The sequence below is a fragment of the Dreissena polymorpha genome, chromosome 2 (genome assembly GCF_020536995.1).
Source record: "Dreissena polymorpha isolate Duluth1 chromosome 2, UMN_Dpol_1.0, whole genome shotgun sequence".
Classification (NCBI taxonomy): Eukaryota; Metazoa; Mollusca; class Bivalvia; order Myida; family Dreissenidae; genus Dreissena; species Dreissena polymorpha.
In genome coordinates this window covers 86703369-86726044 of record NC_068356.1, presented here as the reverse complement: position 1 = coordinate 86726044, position 22676 = coordinate 86703369, and the positions used below count along the sequence as shown (strand labels likewise).

Here is a 22676-nt window from a genome sequence, read left to right as displayed (position 1 = left end):
GTTATCGTTTTGGAAAAACGATCTGATTTTATTTAGATATCATAGATCTATGCATTGTTCCGGTTTTTTTTTTGGCAACGTTAACGGCCACGCTTTTCACGCGGATAAAGTTCCGTTCGATGTGTTTTTATACCATTGGTAGATACATTAAATCCTGTTTATTCGAAACTATTTAGTTTAATTTGGCACTTGGTAATGGAAAAATGCAAGAAATCTTACATGGTGCACATAATTTTCGCGTTTGGTTTCTTCTTCGTTGGTCATTTTTGCAGACTGTACGGACAAGGCTGCTTTATTCATAAAACAAGGCTCCTCCATCGACAGTTCCTCTGTCATGGCGCATCTTCTATCACTCATCGAACAAACCTCATTGACCATTATGCTGCTATTGCTACTCTTTGGATGGCGTTCAAGTGAACTAGTGCTTCCGCCACATTCCTGTGTAAAGATGTTTAAATGAGGAACACCACCTGTTCGAATAAAATAAGATTCACTTACATATCTAGTTAATTTAAGATACTGTGGCTTAAACAGTAAATATATATATTGCATAAAATGGGAACTATTACGCACTAAACAAAACCCTATTTTTATCTGAATTCGTGCATTTAACCATAGCTGTCATTTTACAGAAATTGCCACAAGGTTTTATAGTGAATGGTGGTAATAAAGTGTTAGTGAGACCACCAGAGCAACTACATTAATTTCGTCAAATATTACTTCATACTCTTTAATACCCGAGCATAAAAGCTGGTATAAATGACAATTTGAACAAATAGTCAATAACGTTTTATAGTGTTTTGGTCTGCATTTGTAAAATGTACAGACTCCGCAATGCTGTCAGATACTCAGAACAAAATCTGATACAATTTGCAATATATTACACAGAATATGGACGAAATAACCGACGAACAAATGTAGTCATTTCCCTGAAAGAAGCATGCAGATCTGACAGATGTGTAAAATGTCTGACAATGATCCGAATAAACCCCTTTTCTCAAAAGCCTTTTAAAGGTTTGGCGAAGGTTTTTCTTAATTGCAACAGGAAATAATTAACTATAGCCTGACGTAGCTTAAATCTATTGCGTTGCCATGTTTACCAGAGGGTAACTCATCGCTTGGCTTATGTCATTGTTGAGAACTCGAAATTCTAGTATAATTGTCTTTTAAGTGGTTCTGTTTGATAATGGTGATTGTGCAATCAACATCTAATTTCCTAACCGAAGTGATATATTATGCAAAGCATATGTACTTATAAGGATATCAAACAAGTTTGGAGAATAATATAAATAATAACAGGAGTAGTGTTAACGATTCCCAAAGATTGTTAAATGCCAATATGTTTTCTATTTGGATATATCAAATACAGCGTATGTTATGAAAAATTGTTATGACATACGTAATGAACAACGGTTAAATTAGCCAAAAACGAAATCTAGATTGATGATGTTCGTGATGGCATTGATATGCAACTTGTTATGTTAAAAAGTCAAACATGTTAATTAGTCACATAAAAAATTAAAATACCACAATTTTACACAAATCACTGATACTTCTATAAATGTAATATTTATGTCTGTTTTGACTTTTGGCTATTCGACATAAAATATTACGGGTAACGATAATTTCGACTATTCAAGCGAGTCATTTTTAAAGTGAAAAATCTACACTAATCCAAATATACCAATTATGAACGGTACAAAAGAGCTAAAATAATTGCAATAAACTGTAAATAAGCACAGACAGAATGAGCTGAACATTCTTAAAACGAAGTGCTCCCGAGATATCTATGCAATACTTGCATACAATATATTTAACGTTTGTGTTTTTACAATGCAGAGTGCATGCATATTTTAGTTTATATTACCTGGTATGACATCATCTTCATCGACTCTTGACTGTGCGTCCTCTTTTATTAACGAGGAAGTATTGTGCCTCTTTAGGAAACAAAGATTGAAGTCAAAAAATATATTAGAGCTTGCGGAAATAGTTTAAATGAGCCAAAATATGTCAGGCAAAAGAAATACATATGGAAGAATGAATGCAAATCTAATTCTCTACTGGCTCGGTAAATATTCGACTTAATATTGTTAAATGGTATCATTTTTACGGATGTAAGTATTGTTTCAAAGGGGATTTTAAATAAATGAATGATAGATGTTTATATAAATGTTTCACCATATTATTTTGCATGGGTAGACAATGTCAAGAGACACTCGAGAAGTATGGTTTGGTGTGTGGATCGAATGAAGTCTTATCAAAGAAGAAGATTTTACGTATTTTTTGTATTTGAATAACTTCAAACCTTCTCTTGTTGAAAATATATCATTATTACTATTTTTAAAATGCTTTATTACTCCTGATTAAGGATAATTTTAAAATCGATTATATAGGCAGCTATTCTTCCTTATGCTTTACTTTACTCAATATACAATTCGAACATTATTATACGTAAAATGCATCCATTCGTAAGATAATTTTAAGCAGTAAATTTGCAGTAAGTAATCAGTTGAATAAATACATGTTCAATCCTAGAATGAACTTGCGTCATGCGTTACCTCTGCAGTCGTCAATATCTCGGAAACATCTCCGGCAAAATGTTGACAGTTGTTTGTGAAACAATTGTATTTCTTATACAGCTCTCCATTCGTATTCAACCAGTCAAGCAGTTCATACACGCTCATTGTACCATCACCAAATGACGTACGAGCTCTACCCTTATTGCGCCATTCGTTTCTGCAAGCATCTTCGACGGACGCCGCTTTGCAGCTACGCGGAATAATAATGCCATCTTTCTGTTTTTCTATGGACCACCACCATCGTTCGGTCTCGAATACAACAAACTTGTGGTGTAACAGGAGTTGGGATTTCTGAATTTCAGTAAGTGGAACTTTATACGCCCACACGTATTTAATATTTTCATTCGAACCAATTTGTTTTTTTAAATCTGTCAGGTCAACTCGACCTGTCATATTGTCCCATCGAACGCTATATGGCATTTCATTTTCCGCATAAAAGAATAATTTGAATTCCCAGTTGCCTCCAAATATTCCAGCCAAACGAGATGTTGTGTCTTTGCTTGAGCTAACGGTTGGATGGTTGCTTTGTTTTGATGGACTAGCGGTGTTTGTAGTAAATAAGACTTCGCTTTCAAGTGGTCTGGAGCGTAATCTTACAGCCGAATTAAAAAACTCTTCATTTCGATCGCATGCCTGGAAATGAACAGTGTATTTATGTCAATTATGTATTTATGTGCGTGCGTGTGCGCGTGTGTGTGTCAATGCATTTGTGCGTTTGTGTAAGTAAATGTATACCTTGCTACTCAAAGATTATAAAATATTGTATAGAAATAAACTGTTAAAATTATAACAAGTATTGACTTGGTGGCCATTCAATTTAATATGATATTAGCCAGTACCGTATTTTATTGAACGAGGTGGTAGCCAATGTTAATATTTTAACGGTTAGTCACCTGATATTCTTTGGCCAATTTGTCAATAAGCGATTCATTATATGCTCATGAACAAATCTTGCACAAAAATGAAGTGATTTTTACATTATAAAACAATAACACAGATAATCAAAATGGCAACACTAACACATGCAAATAACGTCGAAACAGCGAATAAAGCAACACTTTATTACCCATCAATGTAATGTTTAACTGTTGTTCCAAACACACAATATATGGTTTAAGTCCCTCTTATAAAACGAGGAACCTGGTCATATAATAGCATTCGCAATGTATAAAGCGGGAGAAAACCCGGCGTTCGACAATTAAAATACTAAACATATTGTCGTTCGAAAACCACTGTCCACACCAATAAATTAGAGTTTATAGATCATATTATAGCAGTCTTTATTACATAGCTTACTACACATAGAAACACAATTCTGACCATGTTTGTTTCTGATACGAGTTTGAAAAAGTGTACAGAACCAATGAGCCGCTACAGCCTTGGCACTTTCTTGTGTGCCAAATACCGGTTGGTATATGATACACAAACGATTTCACGCGCTGTCGTTCACTATAGTCAATTACCATAAAGCACGGTCATGTCTATGAACAGTTATATTAATAAATATAGATCGAAATTGATCAAATGACTAAAATAACATAAGCATGTACAACTAAAATACATTTACAATACAACTACAATGTATTTAAGTCAGCCAACTAAATGGCATGAACTGTGCACTGCTTTTACACTTTGCTTAGTCACAAACATGTTAACAAAACAGTTATGCTCAATGAAAAGTGATCCACATAAATGTTTTCCCTTTTGTTAAATTACATATATTATAATCTGATTATTTGGAAGGATGGCAGTTCATTAAAAAAGTTCTCTTATATTAACTAAATGAAATTTGTTAGTTGTACTCCAAACTGTACCGTAATGAAGTCTAAGTTTAACGAATCAGTAATTTGAACGACTAGATGAATAATGCATGCATACTTTAAAAATAATAACGCATCATATTTACTGCATTTTTTTAATGACAATTAATTCACAAGAAAAAAGAGATTATAAATAAATGATACCAGAAATCAAAAACACAATCTTATTCTAAATTGAAATATTTTTGGAGAAATATTCAAATATTCTTTTTTTTTAAACCGGTCATACAATATTATACATTAAAGACATTCTTAATTCTTGATTTCTTAATGGTGTTGCCGGCCTAGCTACGCGCAATTTGCTTACTTGGGGTTCGACGACAAACTATTGAATCAATCGATGTTTTCAAAGTTTTACTAGATCGATAAAGGTATCTGAAATAGGAACAATTAATACATGCCATTAGATATATAATCAAGATAATATATGTATGCATTCAAGTGGAATACACATTAATAATGACTAGCGTTGCATGGCGGCGTGAATATGACTCGCAATAAGTTATTTCAATAAATAACTAATAAACACAACCGTAACCGTCAGATGTCCTAAATAATAATACAAACAATTGACAGAGAACATAAATAAAAGATTTAGAGTAGTTACCTGCAGGAATCCAAAATATCCCACACAAATAATATAATATTGCAATTCAATAAATGCAATGGCTGTCTCAAACAACTTTCAACAGGCAACTGAATATCGGAGGGAAAGTGAATGATTGGTTGTTACATGCACGTGTTCAGAATAGGTTAGATTCAACTATATGTTAGCTATAAAACAACTAAGACTACATTCTAGGTTTTATATCAGAGCTACCTAAAACTACTCGACACTAATAACAAATAACTAAATAAGAATTTACACCCTGTGACATATTCCCCCTGCTTTAAAAATGTCGTCCCGACATTAATTTATATTATGTTCTATAAATTTATAAAACTTGCGGTGATAAAACATAAACGTTCATCACGTTAGACATACTATACTTTTGTTCGTAATAACACAAACGAAATGGTAAGTATCCATCAAACATTTTATTATATGAAAATGAATGTACAATAAATTGCAAATTTTATAAAGACACATATATACATCTTTTTAAAATAACACTTTATTACTTATATCACACTATTGTCCATTAGCAAACACTTCACTGTATCTTCACACTGGTAGTATTTTCCCTTCATGTATAGTATGAACCCGCAACGTACAAGTTTGGCGACTTACGTTGGCGGTTCGAGCGGCGTATGGGTACGCTTTCATCGTCATACATGTATCTTGCGTCAGACCGTCGTTGTGGTATAATGTACCTCGGAGTGTTTTTCTGTGTATGTTCATGCTGTTCCGTTATTCCTAACGGCAGCAACAAGTTTCTATGAACGCGACGTATACGTTTAGCGTTGGGTTGATCTTTCTTCACGTCATAAACGGGAATTTCAGTGTTGGGCTGGTCGACTACCACATACGGTATATCTTCCCACTTGTCTGCGATTTTCTGCTTCCCTCGTTGAGTAACATTTATAACTAAAACCATATCACCTGGTTTTATTTTTGCGGCTCTTGCTTTTGCGTCATATACCCTTTTACTTTTGTCAGCACTCTGAAATGCGTTTTCTTTCGCCCGACTATATGCAGTCGCAAGTCTATCTCGAAGTTTGCGGCTGTATTCATTCTTGTTCACCGTTCCATTATCGCTCGACGGTAAATCCAGTAGGGCGTCGATCGCTTATCTTGGATGACGTCCGAACATCAAGTAATACGGCGAATACCCAGTGCTGGTATGTATTGTACTGTTATACGCATGAACCATCGGTGCAACATACGACTTCCAGTCCAATTTCTTATCTTCCTCGAGTGTAGATAACATGTGCAGCAGTGTCTGGTTAAAGCGTTCCGTCATCCCATTACCCATAGGGTGATATGGAGTTGTTCTCGATTGCTCAATGCCAGCTAACTTGCACAATTCGCTTATAAGGCCAGACATAAAATTTGTACCTTGATCGCTATGTAGACGCTCCGGAAAGCCGTAGTGTACAAAAAACTTCTCAAACAACACTTTCGCTGTGGTTCTCGCTGTTTGATTTGTCGTTGGAAACGCCTGCGCATATCGCGTAAAATGATCGGTGATGACTAATATATGTTCATATCCACCTTTTGATCTCTCCAAACTTAAAAAGTCTATGCAAACAAGTTCCATTGGTGATGACGTTGCAATGTTTACGAGAGAACTAATTTCAGCTTGAGTTTTACTTCTTATGCATCGGGCGCAATTACTGATCTTGTCTTTTACGAACGTTTCCATTCCTGGCCAAAAGAATCTTTGTTTGAACAATGACAATGTCCGATCACGTCCTTGGTGGCCGAGGTCATCATGTAGGCTACGAAACACTATTTCGCGTAATGCTTCTGGCAAAACTAATTGGCTGTACTCTTGCTCACATATTTTTGTCCTTCGGTACAAAATCCCCTCCTTTAACTCAAGACTGGACCAATGTCTGTTATATTTCAAGACACTGGTACATGAGGAATGGACCACAGAAGGTCTTGTGCCAGCCTGTAAATGATGTATCACCGTGGAGATCGCTGGATCGGCAAGCTGTGACTTTCTCCAATCGTGCGAACTCAAGGCGTATGTCTGCAGGACATCCTCCGGGACTTGATCACATACCTCTGGTTGTTCACTTTCAGGTACGGATGTACTGAAACAGTACGGTGCTTGTTCCATATCGGCTGTAACTGCAGTGGTTAGAGCAGCTATTGTTTCCGGTTGTACTACTAGTCTGCTTAACCCATCTGCATCGGCGTTGTTTTTCCCAGCCCGATAACGTGTGGTAAACGTGTAGTTGGCTAATGCAGCAAGCCATCGTTGTCCTGTCGCGTCTAATTTTGCAGTCGTAAGCACGTAGGTTAGCGGGTTATTGTCCGTGATAACCTCAACTTCCGCACCGTAGAGATAATCATGAAACATTTCCGTCATGGTTACAATATAGTAAATCTTTTTGGAGTGCAATGCTATACTCTCTAAAAACATGAACATCATTTATTTGAAGACACGGTTCTCTGTAGGGTCACTTGCCATGACTTTATTTGAGTATATTTCTGTGTGCATTGGGCAGGGAAAACATTGTTGTTTACTAGAAATTCACTCTTTTATCTGAAGATTGGAGACTACATAAGACTTTGACAGATGGCGGGAAACCCTCATGAACTGGATAGAAGCCGGTAAATAGATGGCCGTAAAACAGTGACTTTTGATTCGTGACGAGTTCTTTCTTACATATCGCATGACCTATCTTTTTTATTGCTTAAATCAATTCGGCTTGGAATGCTCTTCGAGAAAAGGTATGGTTATGAGGGTCTCTATGCGCAAAAGTTTGACTTTATTTTTCGTTAAAGTTATTGCTTTTACATTGAATTTGTGTAGGAAATCTTTTACTATATTGTAACCTAAACTAGCTTTATGTGAAAAATGTAATATCATCTGCAAGTGCAAAATATGACTGGGAAAGCTGATTTTTGGTCATTTCTTAGCAAAAGAGAAGAAAATTAGTGCATTAAATGCATGAATTCAGATTATTTGACCTGGAATAGTTGTTTTTCAAGTTGACCCCCCACCCTTGTATAGCCGAATAAGGGCTAAATTGCTTTCCGACTTAAATTCAAAGGCACATTGGTTGACCGTGTAGCGTTATTGTGCTACAAGAAGTCAGAATTCAACGCCAAGGACTCCGCAATCCAGTAACGCAACAATAGCTTGTGCGTAAAGCATGAACATTCAAACGGAGCCCCATTTCACCTACATGGAATGGCGGACATTTTTACAGTTTTGACAGTGCAACAGATGCTTAACTGAGCCAGCTTTCATATTTAGTACAATCATGCATATTTCAACCTTTATCACCTCATATTATTCATAGAAATACACTTAAAATACATAAATGCATGTTTTTTTCTTCATTTTATATCTATTTCTATTGGGTATTTTGACTTTTTCAGGTAGAGGAATGTCTGCGACTAAGCCGAGGGCCACTGGATAAGGGTTGTTGATGGTAAAACAGGTAATAATACTAATTTATTATCATGTACACAGGCAAATAAGCATATTTATGATGCTTAAGGTGTGAAATACTGTCCTAATCAGTTTTGTGGTCACTCAAACTCTTGCTGTCGTGCAATTCCCATGCAGTTTGTATCGATTATTCCGCGTCCTGACACGTAAAGCTCGTGCTCTGTTGGCAGCAGAAGTTGGCACTCAACATGTTTATCCTTGTTCCTGAGCATGTATGCAGCACAGCTGAGTTGAATTGCTACTTGTTACCCTACAATAAGCTTGTGTTTGGTACTGTTTTCTCACAATATGCTTACAGTCATGGTTCCGGCTTGAGAAGATGTCGCGTCCAACTTAAACATAGGATTGTTGTAGCGAGTGTCCCCTTCATCGTTTACATTAGAGGGATCTTTTTGACAAAATTTGGCACTTTCAGCAACCAGTTTTGTTTTTTATTTGGTAAATGCTTCTCTCATTCAGTGATTTAAGGGCAGTATTGACTTTATTTGCTTGTCTTTGCATACAGAGGTGACATGGATCAATGATGTTTGTTGTGTTGAGAATTCTGCGGGAAGCTGTGTCCCCAAAAGAAGTACTAGAAACCCCTTTCAGGCAGCCTGCATTGATCTGAGCTGCCTTTCTGCCCCTGTTACTACATGGAACCTCATTTCTAAGCTTAAAATGCTTGCCTACATATATGTATCTTGTTCATTTTAACCTTTCTGTCCATTCTATACTCCCAAAATGAGCATTTTTTCTTTCGCTTGGTTATGAATCCCCATTTTTTACCCAGATTGCCACCATAAAAATAGTCAAAAGTACTTATTTTGTGCCAAAAATATGAAATTTTGTATTCTATTGATCCTCTGAATGAGAGCTGGCAATGCATATTGACCATCTGCTGCAGTTTAAAGGCACCCATGACATTAAATGCTAGGATATATCATTGGCCTCTGGCAAATAAATGGGCTCCGAGCGACAAGGCGCATTTCAAGATTTCACACTTTTATTGGTGCTAAACAACAAGTTATTGGAAGCTTATTGATTTCTTCTCTTCAAAGTATCTTTGATCTCTCATTTGTACTAATTTGTTTATTTTCTTGGATGAAATTAGATTTTCTTTGCTTTGAAATTGACATTTTTGGGGTGATTTAAAAAAAAACAACACAAAATTGACATTATCAAAATTGCTTAGAGTGAAAATATCTAACAAAGTCATTCTTTCACCACCCCGCATAAGCCCCACGTGCATGTCCATTTGGTTTGTTTTGGTATTTTGTTGCAGATATTGAACTTAGCACATTTAAATCTTAAAGGGACATTTAAGCTTTAACAGGCCTAAAATCGCCTTCTTTGGACCGAAAACACCCGCGTGTGAAAATATGAAAAAAAATGGCCAAATGGACAGATTATCCAGCCAAACTTATTATGTGTGTGCAATATGAATAGGAAGATAAGAATATGCAAGAAAAACACATTTTAATCAGAAGATATTTTTCCTTTAGGTTACAATATAGTAAATCTTTTTGGAGTGCAATGCTATACTCTCTAAAAACATGAACATCATTTATTTGAAGACACGGTTCTCTGTAGGGTCACTTGCCATGACTTTATTTGAGTATATTTCTGTGTGCATTGGGCAGGGAAAACATTGTTGTTTACTAGAAATTCACTCTTTTATCTGAAGATTGGAGACTACATAAGACTTTGACAGATGGCGGGAAACCCTCATGAACTGGATAGAAGCCGGTAAATAGATGGCCGTAAAACAGTGACTTTTGATTCGTGACGAGTTCTTTCTTACATATCGCATGACCTATCTTTTTTATTGCTTAAATCAATTCGGCTTGGAATGCTCTTCGAGAAAAGGTATGGTTATGAGGGTCTCTATGCGCAAAAGTTTGACTTTATTTTTCGTTAAAGTTATTGCTTTTACATTGAATTTGTGTAGGAAATCTTTTACTATATTGTAACCTCATGGACCATTTCAGCGCTAAAAACTCCAATTTGTGCGCCGGGTAATGCTTTTCTGATGGTTTGAGGGAACGGCTTGCATAAGCTATGACCTTCTCGTGTCCATCTTGGCGTTGATACAAGACAGCACCCAATCCATTTAAGGAGGCATCTGTATGCAGTATGAACGGCAATGTATAATCCGCATAGCCTAAAATAGGTGGATTGGTGAGCTGTTGCTTCAACTCCTCGAAAGCTGTTTGTTGCTCGCTTCCCCATTGAAATGGTACTGGTTTGGTTCGTTGGTGTTTTTCTTGAGAGTTCCGTTTAGTAGGATGGCCTATCAGCAGGTTATTCAATGGTCTTGCAATGGAAGCAAACCCTTTTATGAATCGGCGATAGTAGCCAACGAAGCCGAGAAATTGGCGCACTTGTTGTACAGACTTTGGGGTAGGCCAATTTTTAACTGCTTCTATTTTGACTGGATCTGCTTCTATGCCATCTGCTGATACCACGTGCCCGAGGTAAGTTGTTCTTGTCTTGAAAAATTCACATTTTGATGGTTTGATTTTGAGGTTATATTCGGCCAGACGAGAAAACACTTGGTCGAGTCTTGAAATCATAGTATTGACGTCTTTGGAAAAAATAATGATGTCATCCAAATAAATGAGACAATCTCTCAGGTTTAAATCGCCCATACAGCGTTCCATTAACCTTTGAAATGTTGCGGGGGCGTTGCAGAGACCGAATGGAAGACGGTTACATTGATAAAACCCTAATCCACCCACTTGAAACGCTGTCTTTTCCTTGTCATCTTCCTCTAACTCGACTTGCCAGTATCCGCATTTCAAGTCCAATTTAGAAAAGTACCGTGATCCAGCTAGAAGGTGTAGTGTATCCTCAACCTTTGGTATGGCATAACTATCTTTCTTCGTTGCTGCATTGAGTTTTCTAAAATCGATACAAAATCGTATGGTTCCATCCTTTTTCCTAACGATTACACAATTTGATGACCATGGGCTTTGAGATTCTTGTATAGCTCCCATTTCTATCATTTCTTTGAGATGTTCTCGGATTTCATTGAAAAGAGCTGGGGGCACTCGTCGATACGGCTCTTTAAAAGGTTCTGGATTGGTCAGTTTGATGGAATGTTTAACTGCGGTTGTGTGTCCGATGTCAAATTTGGATTTCGGAAACACTGTATCCCATTTTCTAAACAACTGATAAACCCGTTGTTTTTGTTCTGTACTTAAATCAGCTCCATCAAGATCAACATCATATTCCTTTTTCATATTCTCATAACTTGTTTTATTTTCTGTTTCAGATGAAGTATTCACAGATGATATGGTTGCGCTCGGTGGTTGCAGTATTGGAGCTTCACGTATAACTTTAACTTCCTGTAATTCACAAAGTTCCTGTTTTGCTCTTATTTTAACAGGTCTTGCTGATATGTTGCACAATTTCACGGGTATCCTCGCATTTCTGCCACGAGTATTTATAGATACAACTCTTGGACAAACCAATGCCCCATGACTGTCAAATTGGCATTGTTCAGTTACTGCTGCTTCAGTGTTTTGACGTTTCCGCAGGAAACCTACCACTGTCCTGGTTTCATTTGGATGTAACGTGATATCTTTGGTTGCAAGCACTTTTCCAATGTTTGATTCTATTGCCAGAAAAGCTGCTTTCCATTTATCATCCGGGCATTCATCACTGTACAAGTCTTTTATATATCTGATTATATTTGTGCCAATTATGACATGAGCACTACCATGACTCTCGTCAACCGGCGCAACAAGAAGAATGGTCTCTACTTTCATGTCCAAAATTTTGCTTTCAATTGTTGTCTGAATATATCCAGAATATGGAATGTGGGTGCCATTAGCTGCTTTTAATTCAAGATTAAATTCATTCAATGACATCAGTTCTGGTTTTGGTGTCATTTCGTTGTAAAACATTTCAGTTACAATACTGACCTGAGACCCGCTGTCAATAAGCGCGGTTGTCTCTTTGCCGTTGATAGTAATAGTAGATAGATTAGCATTACCCACCATTCTACTAAAAATGTTTTCAGCTGGTTTCTGTTTGGGGATAGTGGTATCCTCACAGCCCTCATTGACCCCATCAATTAGAGCTGGTTCCCGTTTAAATGTTGTTGAGAGTTGCTGTCTCTATGATAAGCATCTTGTCCGTACGGTCGTCTGCCTCTATATGGACCTCTGTTTCCGGAGTAACCTCTTACTTGTGAAAATGTTCTCCTATATCCGGTTTGTGGTCTGGCATCGTTTCTCCGGTATTCTCTGGTCACACTGTCACTTCTGTTGTCTTTTGATGCTTCTGTCTCCTTTGTTAGTAAGTCTAGTTGTTTTTGCATACTTTGTAATTTCTCTGTAAGATCGTTCAATATGCTCAATTGTTGATCTATTTGCATTGTATTTATCTGTTTGGGTTGTTCTTGTCTGTCCTGTGATACTTTCAATTCCTGTTCTTCTCTTCTCACTCGTTTCCGTAACTCTTCAAATGTAAGACAGTTTTCATAGAATACTCTGGTAGCATTCTTCAACTCTGAATTTCTCAAGTATTTCCAATACTTTGTTCTCAGTATTTCTTCCTTCTTGTTTTCTTGTATTTCACCCTTTTCTAAAGCTCTTTGGATCATTTCTTCAATTCGAATACCCCATGACGTTATGTCTTCGTCTTTATTTTGTCTGGCTTGATAAAATTCTTCCATTATGCTTTGTCCGCTTTTTACATCACCGAAATGCTTTCCATCGTTGACAAAATGTTTTCTAAAGTTGCTGTGGCTTTCAATGTTGCTAAAACCTTCCTTGGTTTTCCAGATATCGCATTTCTAACGCACTGTTTCAGTATGTCTTTCTGGTAAATTTTTGACCGAATCATACTTTCTATTTCTATTTTCCATTCTGTAAATTGAGCTGGGTCCGAAAATTTAGGAACACTCGGTTTCAACATTAATGGTGGATTATGTGACACTCTCCGTTCCGCATTTCTTAGATATTTGTGTCGGTCATATGTTTCTACAGGTTCCAATTCCTCGTCTAATGACGTAATTGTGCTCTGTGTTTCCATCATATCTTGTTCCAATTCTTGTTTTGTTCGTTTCAATTTTCTTATTCTTTCTTCTTTCTGTTTACGACGTGTTTCTTTCAATAATTCTTGTTCCTTGAATCTTTTTGCTTTCTCTTTTAGATGAAGTTCCTCTTTTAATTTCATCTGTTGAAGCTTCATTGCTTTTATTTCAGCTTTAAGAGCTTTTTCATCATCATCTTCATCACTTGTAATTTCATCAATGTCACTTTTGTGGTCATGTTCACATTCGTGACATTCAGATGGTGTAAGTGTTTCAGTACTGCACCGCACCCCCTCTATAAAAATTCTGTCCTCAGAATCAGCATGTATCTGGAATGTCTCCTCCATCTTCTTAGTCAACCAACTTAGTTCTTCATCTATTGAATCCATGTCACTTTCATAACTGTTGGTATGATAATCATCATTCTTAAATCCTACCGCACCCTCAACAACATCATCATAGTTAAGTTCAGTCCTCATTTCATGTTCCATCTCTTTACAGTTGTGCTGTAATCTTTCTCCAACTGTTTCCCTTCTTAATTGTTTATGTTTTACATCATTTACATCATTCACATCTCTATGTTGGGCTGTGTTGTTTTCTGATCTCATTTTTATTAATTCATCTCTTTGTCTCTGAATTTCACGAATCTTTGAGTCTCGTTCCTTTATTTTATTCAGTATTTCAATGTCCTTCTGATTTTTCAATTCTTTTTCCTTTAATGTTTGTTGTTCTTTCTTTGTCTCCCTTCTTTGTCTCCTTATTTCTCTCTCCGTATCCATGTTCAAATAATTACGTTCACACCCACACTGAATTTCACACTATGCACTCAGTTATGAAACTGATCCCAACCATATGCAGAAATCAAAGTCTAATCTTAAATTCACCTCTCTTCACAATATTTTATGCACTTTACAACACAAAACAATTCATTCAACACTATTATGTATCTAGTATTTGTTCACATCCAATAACTCTAGATACATTTTCATTATGTCAATCAGTAATATTGTTCACTGGACGTTAATATCACTTCCAATTCAATAATTCACAATTAAACTCAACACTGTTCACCAATTGTCTATTTCACTTCATAAGTATGCACTTTTAAGTGTTAATTATGTTTCACAGCACTTTGTATAATACACACTCCAATTTCATCAACATTCAGATCATCATTCCAGTATTTCCGTTTTACAATAGTTTCCTTTCTAGTCAACTCAAAATTATTCAATATAATAACACACTAAATCACTAATTTCAATAGTGATCAATAAACCGAATTCACTTTGTACCACTAATGCATAATAATATAACTGACATGTTATCTAAAACAACATAACAACAAATAATTGTACACATTCATGCAATTATTTAATATAAATCTAGTTGTAATTTTTAATTAATTAATTTATAAACCTTTTTAATTAATGATCTCTTATTTAATAAACAATTACTGCAGCGTATAGATTACACTTAAATCACAATCTTATTGTTAAAGTTTTATCAAACTAGAAATTAAAAAAAAAATCTAAATAAATGTTAATGATAAATTTAATTTAATTGATGAACTAATATAATTTAAATATAATAATAACAACTATAAATATGCATTTATAAAACAATTTAACAATATAATTCGATTAAACTATTTACTAATACACTCTCACACACGTACAACCATACAAGTACAGAATCGATACCGCTATTTCCGGTCCAAAAAAATACACTGGTCACAAGTAGTGTCAAGTGTAACCCGCACAAATTATTACTACAACGTATGTACAACTATACGCAATCAATTATTGCGCAATTTCCTTTTTCCGTTATCAAATAAATCGATTATTTAAAAGCGCTGAACACAAACCGAATGTATTCGCTTTTAAATAAATACCTCGATTTATTTTTCTTCGTCCCGTTCGAATACGCTAAAGCGACGCGATTATTTTACCTTGCAAGGATTAAACGCAAAACAGTATTTCTCAATGAAATTAGATGATCAGTCTAATTTCAGTAAGGAATAACTCGGTTTCCACGATTTCCTATTTATAAAATTACAATGACTGAGCGTTGTTTCAAATGTTGAAAGTTTGAAACAACTCAAGACAAATTTGATTTTACATTGGCTGAAACTTTTTATAAGACAGTGGGCAGTAAATCTATTGATTGTATAGATCCCAAATTATGACCTTTAAACCTGAGCTATCTACGGGTCAACCTGTCTGTGTTGTACTACTTTATGTACTTCTATTGTTATTGGAAACGGATTAGTGACAGTGAAAACACAGTTTACACAAATGCAGGGGCGTATGTTAGACGGGACAACCTATGGTTAGTGCATTGATTTACAAAAAAAAATCTTTAACCTAGATTGGACAAAAATAATTGATATTTACATTAAGAAAAAAACAAATATGATACAAACTAAACAATTTCTGAAAATAATATGCTAAATGGTCAATAATAAAATGTACATCTCACCACACCGCCATGCGTCATGAGCAAGAATCACAAATGTCAGTGTTCATTCACAAAGTCACACACAGTTTTTACACTTCCAGCAACGAATGGTCCTTGGTCCTTATGGTGTGACGTAACGGTCTTGAAGAGGGCCCTTAGCATGCGTTAACGTTAACCCGGGTATTATACGACGTCTTTTGTGGCCATCAAGTGTAGATCCTTGAACAAGGATTGTGTACACAGATTGTCCAAATTATATCATTTGATCGATCTCACTGAACGTTGGGCGCCATTGTTGCCGGCCTAGCTACGCGCAATTTGCTTACTTGGGGTTCGACGACAAACTATTGAATCAATCGATGTTTTCAAAGTTTTACTAGATCGATAAAGGTATCTGAAATAGGAACAATTAATACATGCCATTAGATATATAATCAAGATAATATATGTATGCATTCAAGTGGAATACACATTAATAATGACTAGCGTTGCATGGCGGCGTGAATATGACTCGCAATAAGTTATTTCAATAAATAACTAATAAACACAACCGTAACCGTCAGATGTCCTAAATAATAATACAAACAATTGACAGAGAACATAAATAAAAGATTTAGAGTAGTTACCTGCAGGAATCCAAAATATCCCACACAAATAATATAATATTGCAATTCAATAAATGCAATGGCTGTCTCAAACAACTTTCAACAGGCAACTGAATATCGGAGGGAAAGTGAATGATTGGTTGTTACATGCACGTGTTCAGAATAGGTTAGATTCAACTATATGTTAGCTATAAAACAACTAAGACTACATTCTAGGTTTTATATCAGAGCTACCTAAAACTACTCGACACTAATAACAAATAACTAAATAAGAATTTACACCCTGTGACAATGGCACATTACAATAATAATATATCATACATAACATTATTTAAACTAAAAAATGTTTTTAAAAATACAATAAATGAACAAAAATGCAAAATGTTGTTACTATTATTTATTAACCTTACCGAGTAGAGGAACTATCTAATAAAAATTGTCTGAGCAGGATACTTGATTCTTGAGCAGGATTCTATAGCAGGCACACACCTGTACTCCTCAGTAACAATTGTGCAAAATGTTCGAGTTTCTTGTTAGATCAATGGTCATGTAAACTTATTAATGGTATTAATATTATGTGGTTAGTAATGGTCAAAACGGTGCATACATATCACACTTCATTCACACATTACCTTTCTCACACAACTTTACACTGGTTACAATTTGCTTTATCAAGAGATTGTTTAGATTTTGAAAACGGGGTAGAGTAAGTGAAGTTTTTTTAATTTTCAGTTTGACATTTAGCTTTACATTTTTAATAATTGTTTTATTTTCATGTTTTGTTGGTGTTTTCAGTCTTGCGATTTGGATTACTTTTACACTTATTATATGTTATATATGATATGTCGTAGAATTAAATATACATTTTAACAGCTTGATATTATTGTGAAATAATGTAGATATAAATATGATATAAAATCGAAAATATCATTTTAGCAAATTTAAAATGCTAAGAAGCAATACATGGACAGCTATAGATATTTAGGGTGAGTATCATTTCTTTTGAATGTATGGTCTTCTGCTATCGAAATCAATAAGCAACCCGACCCAAAACAACCTAAATAACTATACCCGACCCGACTTCAAATTGCTACCCGTTGCATTACTTCCCATTTTCCATACATCGAAAGTTTTTTTTCAAATCAAAATAACAATGTACATATTGTTCAAACTATCATGTCATATCTTATTCTATAAAATTGTAATTAAAGGGATCTTTTTACGCTTTGGTAAATTGACAAAAAAGAAAAAAAAGTTGTTTCAGATTCGTAAGTTTTCGTTTTAGTTATGATATTTGTGAGGAAACAGTAATACTGAACATTAACCATGCTCTAATATAGCCATTATATGCATCTTTTGACGATTTTAAAACCTCAAAATTATAAAGCGTTGCAACGCGAAACGATTGAATAATTTGGAGAGTTCTGTTTTTGTCGTTAAATTTTGTGAAACAACGAAGATTGCTTATATATGGTATAAAATACGTCAAACATGTGTACTCGGCGGAATAGCTCAGTAGGCTAAACGTTTTTACTTCAGGACTCTGGCAGGACTCCAGGGGTCACTGGTTCGAAACCTGCTCCGGGCTATGTTCTTTTTCTTTTTTTATTTTTTTTCTTGATTTTTTACTGGAGCTTTTACGATCCAATGTTTACATTTATCAATATAAAGCATTTAATGAATAAGTTAAAAAAATGACAAAATCTGTGAAAAGGCCCCTTTAAAATTAACGATAAAAAAATAATCAGACCTTGAAAAGCTGTAGATAGGTAGAGAAAATGATTGTGCCTTAGTCCTCGACAATTGAAAAGATTTGCTTACTTCTAGTAATCATTACTGGATATTTGCGAGCTCGTTCAACGGAACCCAACCGTATCGTTCATTACAGAAGTTAAATTATGATCACGTATATAGCAACTACTTAATGATTATACATATATATTTTGAGTTTTGGTTACCTGTTCTTTGGTTGCTTTTGCAGATGGTAAACATGTGTCTTGTTTCTTTATAAAAGAAGGCTCTTCAATTGACAGTCCATCGGCCCCGCCCGAGTTTCTTTTACCTATGGATTGACGCTCATGCCGTGGCACTGCAAAAACATGTGTACAATATTTAAGTCTGCTTATGTAAATATTTTGCTTACTCCAAGAAACGGTCACACTCTTAGATATCACACAAAATAAAAATGTCGGTGTTTAACAAACAACAATGTTAAGTATTGCGATGTACAAAACATGCATACTTGACGAATTTACAAAACGTTGACAACATTTAATTTAACCATGCGTCTGACCGTCTTTTTGGGAAGATTTTCGGCACACGAAGCATTAAGCAAATATGAGTTAACTTTAAAAAAATCGCCATTAGTTATTTGTTTGTAAACCACATGGTTTATAAATATATTCGAACAACTATGCTCAAATGTGTATCTTATGTTAAGCAAAGTCAATTTGTTTTGTGTGTATCAATTAACCTGCTGAATGACTGGACGTACACATAATTTATATTACATTTAGTTATATAAGTTAATGAGTCTCTTTTAAAAGAAGAAAATATTACCTAGAAATCGCAGTATTCCAGGTAAATTTCGTAAGATAGATGATTTTGGGCCGTCTGCATCCAAAGAGTTACTCAAATCGCTGGAGTAGTCATGTTCACCAGATTGTAAATTCACTTCATGGATGTTGTCATTGTTGATATCTTGAAACACGCCAAAGTATATGTGCATGTTTTGCTCAACAGGTTCTGTTCGTAAAAATTATAGTTTGAATGACTGAAAATACATATAATTTATATTTTCAAGTTAATTAGCACCCTTTATTTGAAATAACACCTTGTGGCGTATGTTCTTCAGGTGGATTTCGTAGGTAAGAATTCGATGATTCAGGGTCACGTGCATTGCCAGATTTACATCAGACATCCGAGAGTAAATGCACCTGTTGGCTTGTTGAGCCATTGATGATCAGTGAAAAATCACCACCTAGAATGGTATTAAGGTTTGACTTATATTTGACATGGTGCCTAAGTTTTGGAAGCACTTGTCTCAGTTTTAAATGTGGTGCATATAATGTCAAGAAAACAATTATAACCAATTTTTGATAATGAGTCATAAATATGGAGTCAAGAGTAGAAACAAAGTTTTTCTAAGATTTAAACTGTTGCCTTGTTTTTTAACATAACTGAAGCAGATACAAACTCGGCATTTATATTTGACCTAAGGAATATTCTGCCCAAGAATTATCAATATTAATCGAAGCGTGGCCTTTTAAGTGTTTAAAACAACAATTTTCAACGTACACTACCGCACACTACACCAAGGCGGACGCTATATGTATTCGTAATCAAATGTTTTTTATGTATTTTGTGTTACGGAAATCACTCGACATAAAAAGAAGATTTGAACGTTAATTATCAGCATTTTTGTCGTTATTTGCTTACTTTATTAGCTTACTTGCCACAAATTCAGAAAGTCTACCAAATAATTTTATCTAACAATACTCCTGTGAATGAAAATTAGAATAAATGTCAAACACACTTAAATTTAAACATTAAAAAAGGCTAAATCATTGTTTGTTATGATTAATTATTTACCAACAATCTATTGAAATTGTTGATGAATAAGGGTACCTTGGCCTGAAACTACTTTTTACCGGTAATATGTCAGGAGCAATAAAGGTAAATAATGAACAAGCTTAAACATGTTAACACTCGTGTATTGTCTATTTGTATTAAAGTAAAGCTTTATTCTAAAACAAAAAAATATATGTTGTTAACTCCCTAGTGATTCGAATATTTTTATATGCATCTGACATATGGGGAATTTTCTACATTAACGAAGTGGACAAATTTCATTTTCAATTGTGTTCAACGGTTCTAATCGTGTGGTCACATACTTCTAACGCCGCTGTAAGAGGCAAACTCTGAAGAGTTCAACACTCTTTTATAACAAACAACGTGCCCTTAGTTATTGGGTTTAAATCAAGAAAAATACATTGATTTTCTGATGTATACTACTAGTAAAACACACATAGGGATGTTCATAAGTTAAACAACAATTACAACAACTGGCACATGTTATAAATCTAGTTAACATTTTTCTTTTTCTAATAAAATTAACCAAATATTGACTCGGTTCTATTAATAACCAACCGAACAAAGAATTCTATATAATGTTTAAGTCTGAATTCGCTTATGGAACATATTTAGATCGCATTAATAGTTATAAACAATAGTTATGAAGATGTAAACTTAGCGCCCATTTATTGGAAATATAGACTGGTAGATATAATAACATACCCAGAGATGAGCGCAAATGTAAACTATGTAAATCAAGCACTGCTGAATACGAATATCACTTCTTTCTAATCTACCCAACACATACAGATCTACGAACAAAAAGTGTGTTCGATCTAACTGGGGAACTTTTGTAAAATTTTAAAACATACCCCCTTGTCAAAATATAAATTCATTTTCATTCATTAAATTCATTATCAATGTAGGCCTATTCCTTACTGATACGATTCTTGAACAAATTATTATGAAACCATAAAAATATTATCTATCACTTGTTTGCCTTTATCGAGTAGTTAAAAATTACACGTTTGAACATTTGTCATTGTAGTTTGTGATACTTAACATGATTGTATTTGTATTGCACTGATGCACTGATGCACTTTGACTATACGTTGTTTTATTGTATGATAATCGTCAAAGGCGTTATAAATGTTCCGATAACAAACTTGAAACTCGAAACCTGATGATGGAGATTATTTTAGTCAAAGACGATTAAACGAATTTAATATTCCCGTATGTATTCTGTAAGGAAATAAAAAAGAATGTATTGAAAAATTAATATGATTTAAATGAAATGGTTTTCAGCATTTATATCCCCCGATTATTCGTTAATCCTTTGAAAAACAAACAGTCGAAATGCTTGCTTTACTTTATCATCATCATCATCGTAATTGTAGATTCATTGCAATAAAATATACAAGACCTTCTCAATCACCACCTGCGAGCCTCGTAAACAGAGTTATACTCCGTGCACAGCTAGTGCGAACCGAATGTATATATACTATTGAACAGTGGACTCATGATTGACGGATAACCTGTGGAATACCTTGCGTTATAGTGATTAACCATTTCATAAACATTTATCGTTTACTTTTCAATTGTATACTTGTTTTTTTCTTAGTAATGTAATTGTTGTTATTGCTTGTTTAGTGTTTTGTTTTTCGAGCGAGGTACAACATTCTAACGCATGTTATCCGAATGCAGTAGGATAGTACATATGCTCCATATTGATAAGATAAAAACAATTTATTAATATCTTATTATTCAATAACAATATTTTGTTTAACTCACAAAAGACTTCCCCGACTCTTCTTGGACTTGAGTTTACATGCTGGGGTTTAGATGGATCGTCGTCACGCACCTGATGTGCGTACAATTTCTGCGGAATTGCGAGCTGCAGTTGTAGTTTCATGGGCTCCTGAGAATGTATTTTAAAAGAACATTATTCGAAGCTCAACTTTTGGAGATAAATAAAAGTTTGAATGACAATGAAAAACCCCTTGGATCTATGTCATTTTTATTTGTACAACAATGCCTTAAGCGAAATGCATAGTGTTGGCTTTGTTTAAAAACAAAGTATTATTTTAATATGGCCTATAATAGACAACTCAAGGTTTGAGAGGTAATTTTCCGAAAAATCATATCTTATTTTTTGGACATGAACTAATTGTTAAAAAAAGTCTGGTTACTGTCAATGGAGTAAGTATGAAATTATCATTCGAATGAAGATATGTAATTAAGAGTATAGTCAGACAATATGAATTCAAATTGGAAGGAGGACCGTGTCCAATCACCTTTGTGATCGTTATAACAAATATCGATATGCTTTAATCCTATTTTTGTTCTTAATATGTTTATACAATTAAAATGTGGTGTGTAAGACGGAATTTTTTATAGGCTCTATCCATACATCAAAACTAATGGCAACTGATGCAAGTATTAACGTTTTACCTTTTTTTAAACGAAGTCTTCTGTGCGTGTATTTAACAATCAATTAAGTAACAACATTAGAAAAGAGATTTAGTTCACAAACAGATTGCGTTGAA

General features: G+C 34.7%; 1 protein-coding gene across 2 annotated transcripts in view; it reads right to left on the bottom strand.

The window, feature by feature from the left end:
* Positions 1–22042, bottom strand: part of LOC127867935 (uncharacterized) — a 35846-nt gene extending 13804 nt beyond the window's left edge. For both annotated transcript variants that reach the window (XM_052409455.1, XM_052409454.1), the window contains exons 1-6: positions 21922–22042; positions 19117–19537; positions 18516–18646; positions 2559–3212; positions 1868–1937; positions 220–470 (exon numbers count right to left, since the gene is read on the bottom strand). In XM_052409455.1, the coding sequence (XP_052265415.1) occupies positions 220–470; positions 1868–1937; positions 2559–3212; positions 18516–18646; positions 19117–19285 (1275 nt within the window). In that variant the 5' untranslated portion in view covers positions 19286–19537; positions 21922–22042. The remainder of the gene's footprint in view (positions 1–219; positions 471–1867; positions 1938–2558; positions 3213–18515; positions 18647–19116; positions 19538–21921) is intronic.
* Positions 22043–22676: the final 634 nt, after the last annotated feature.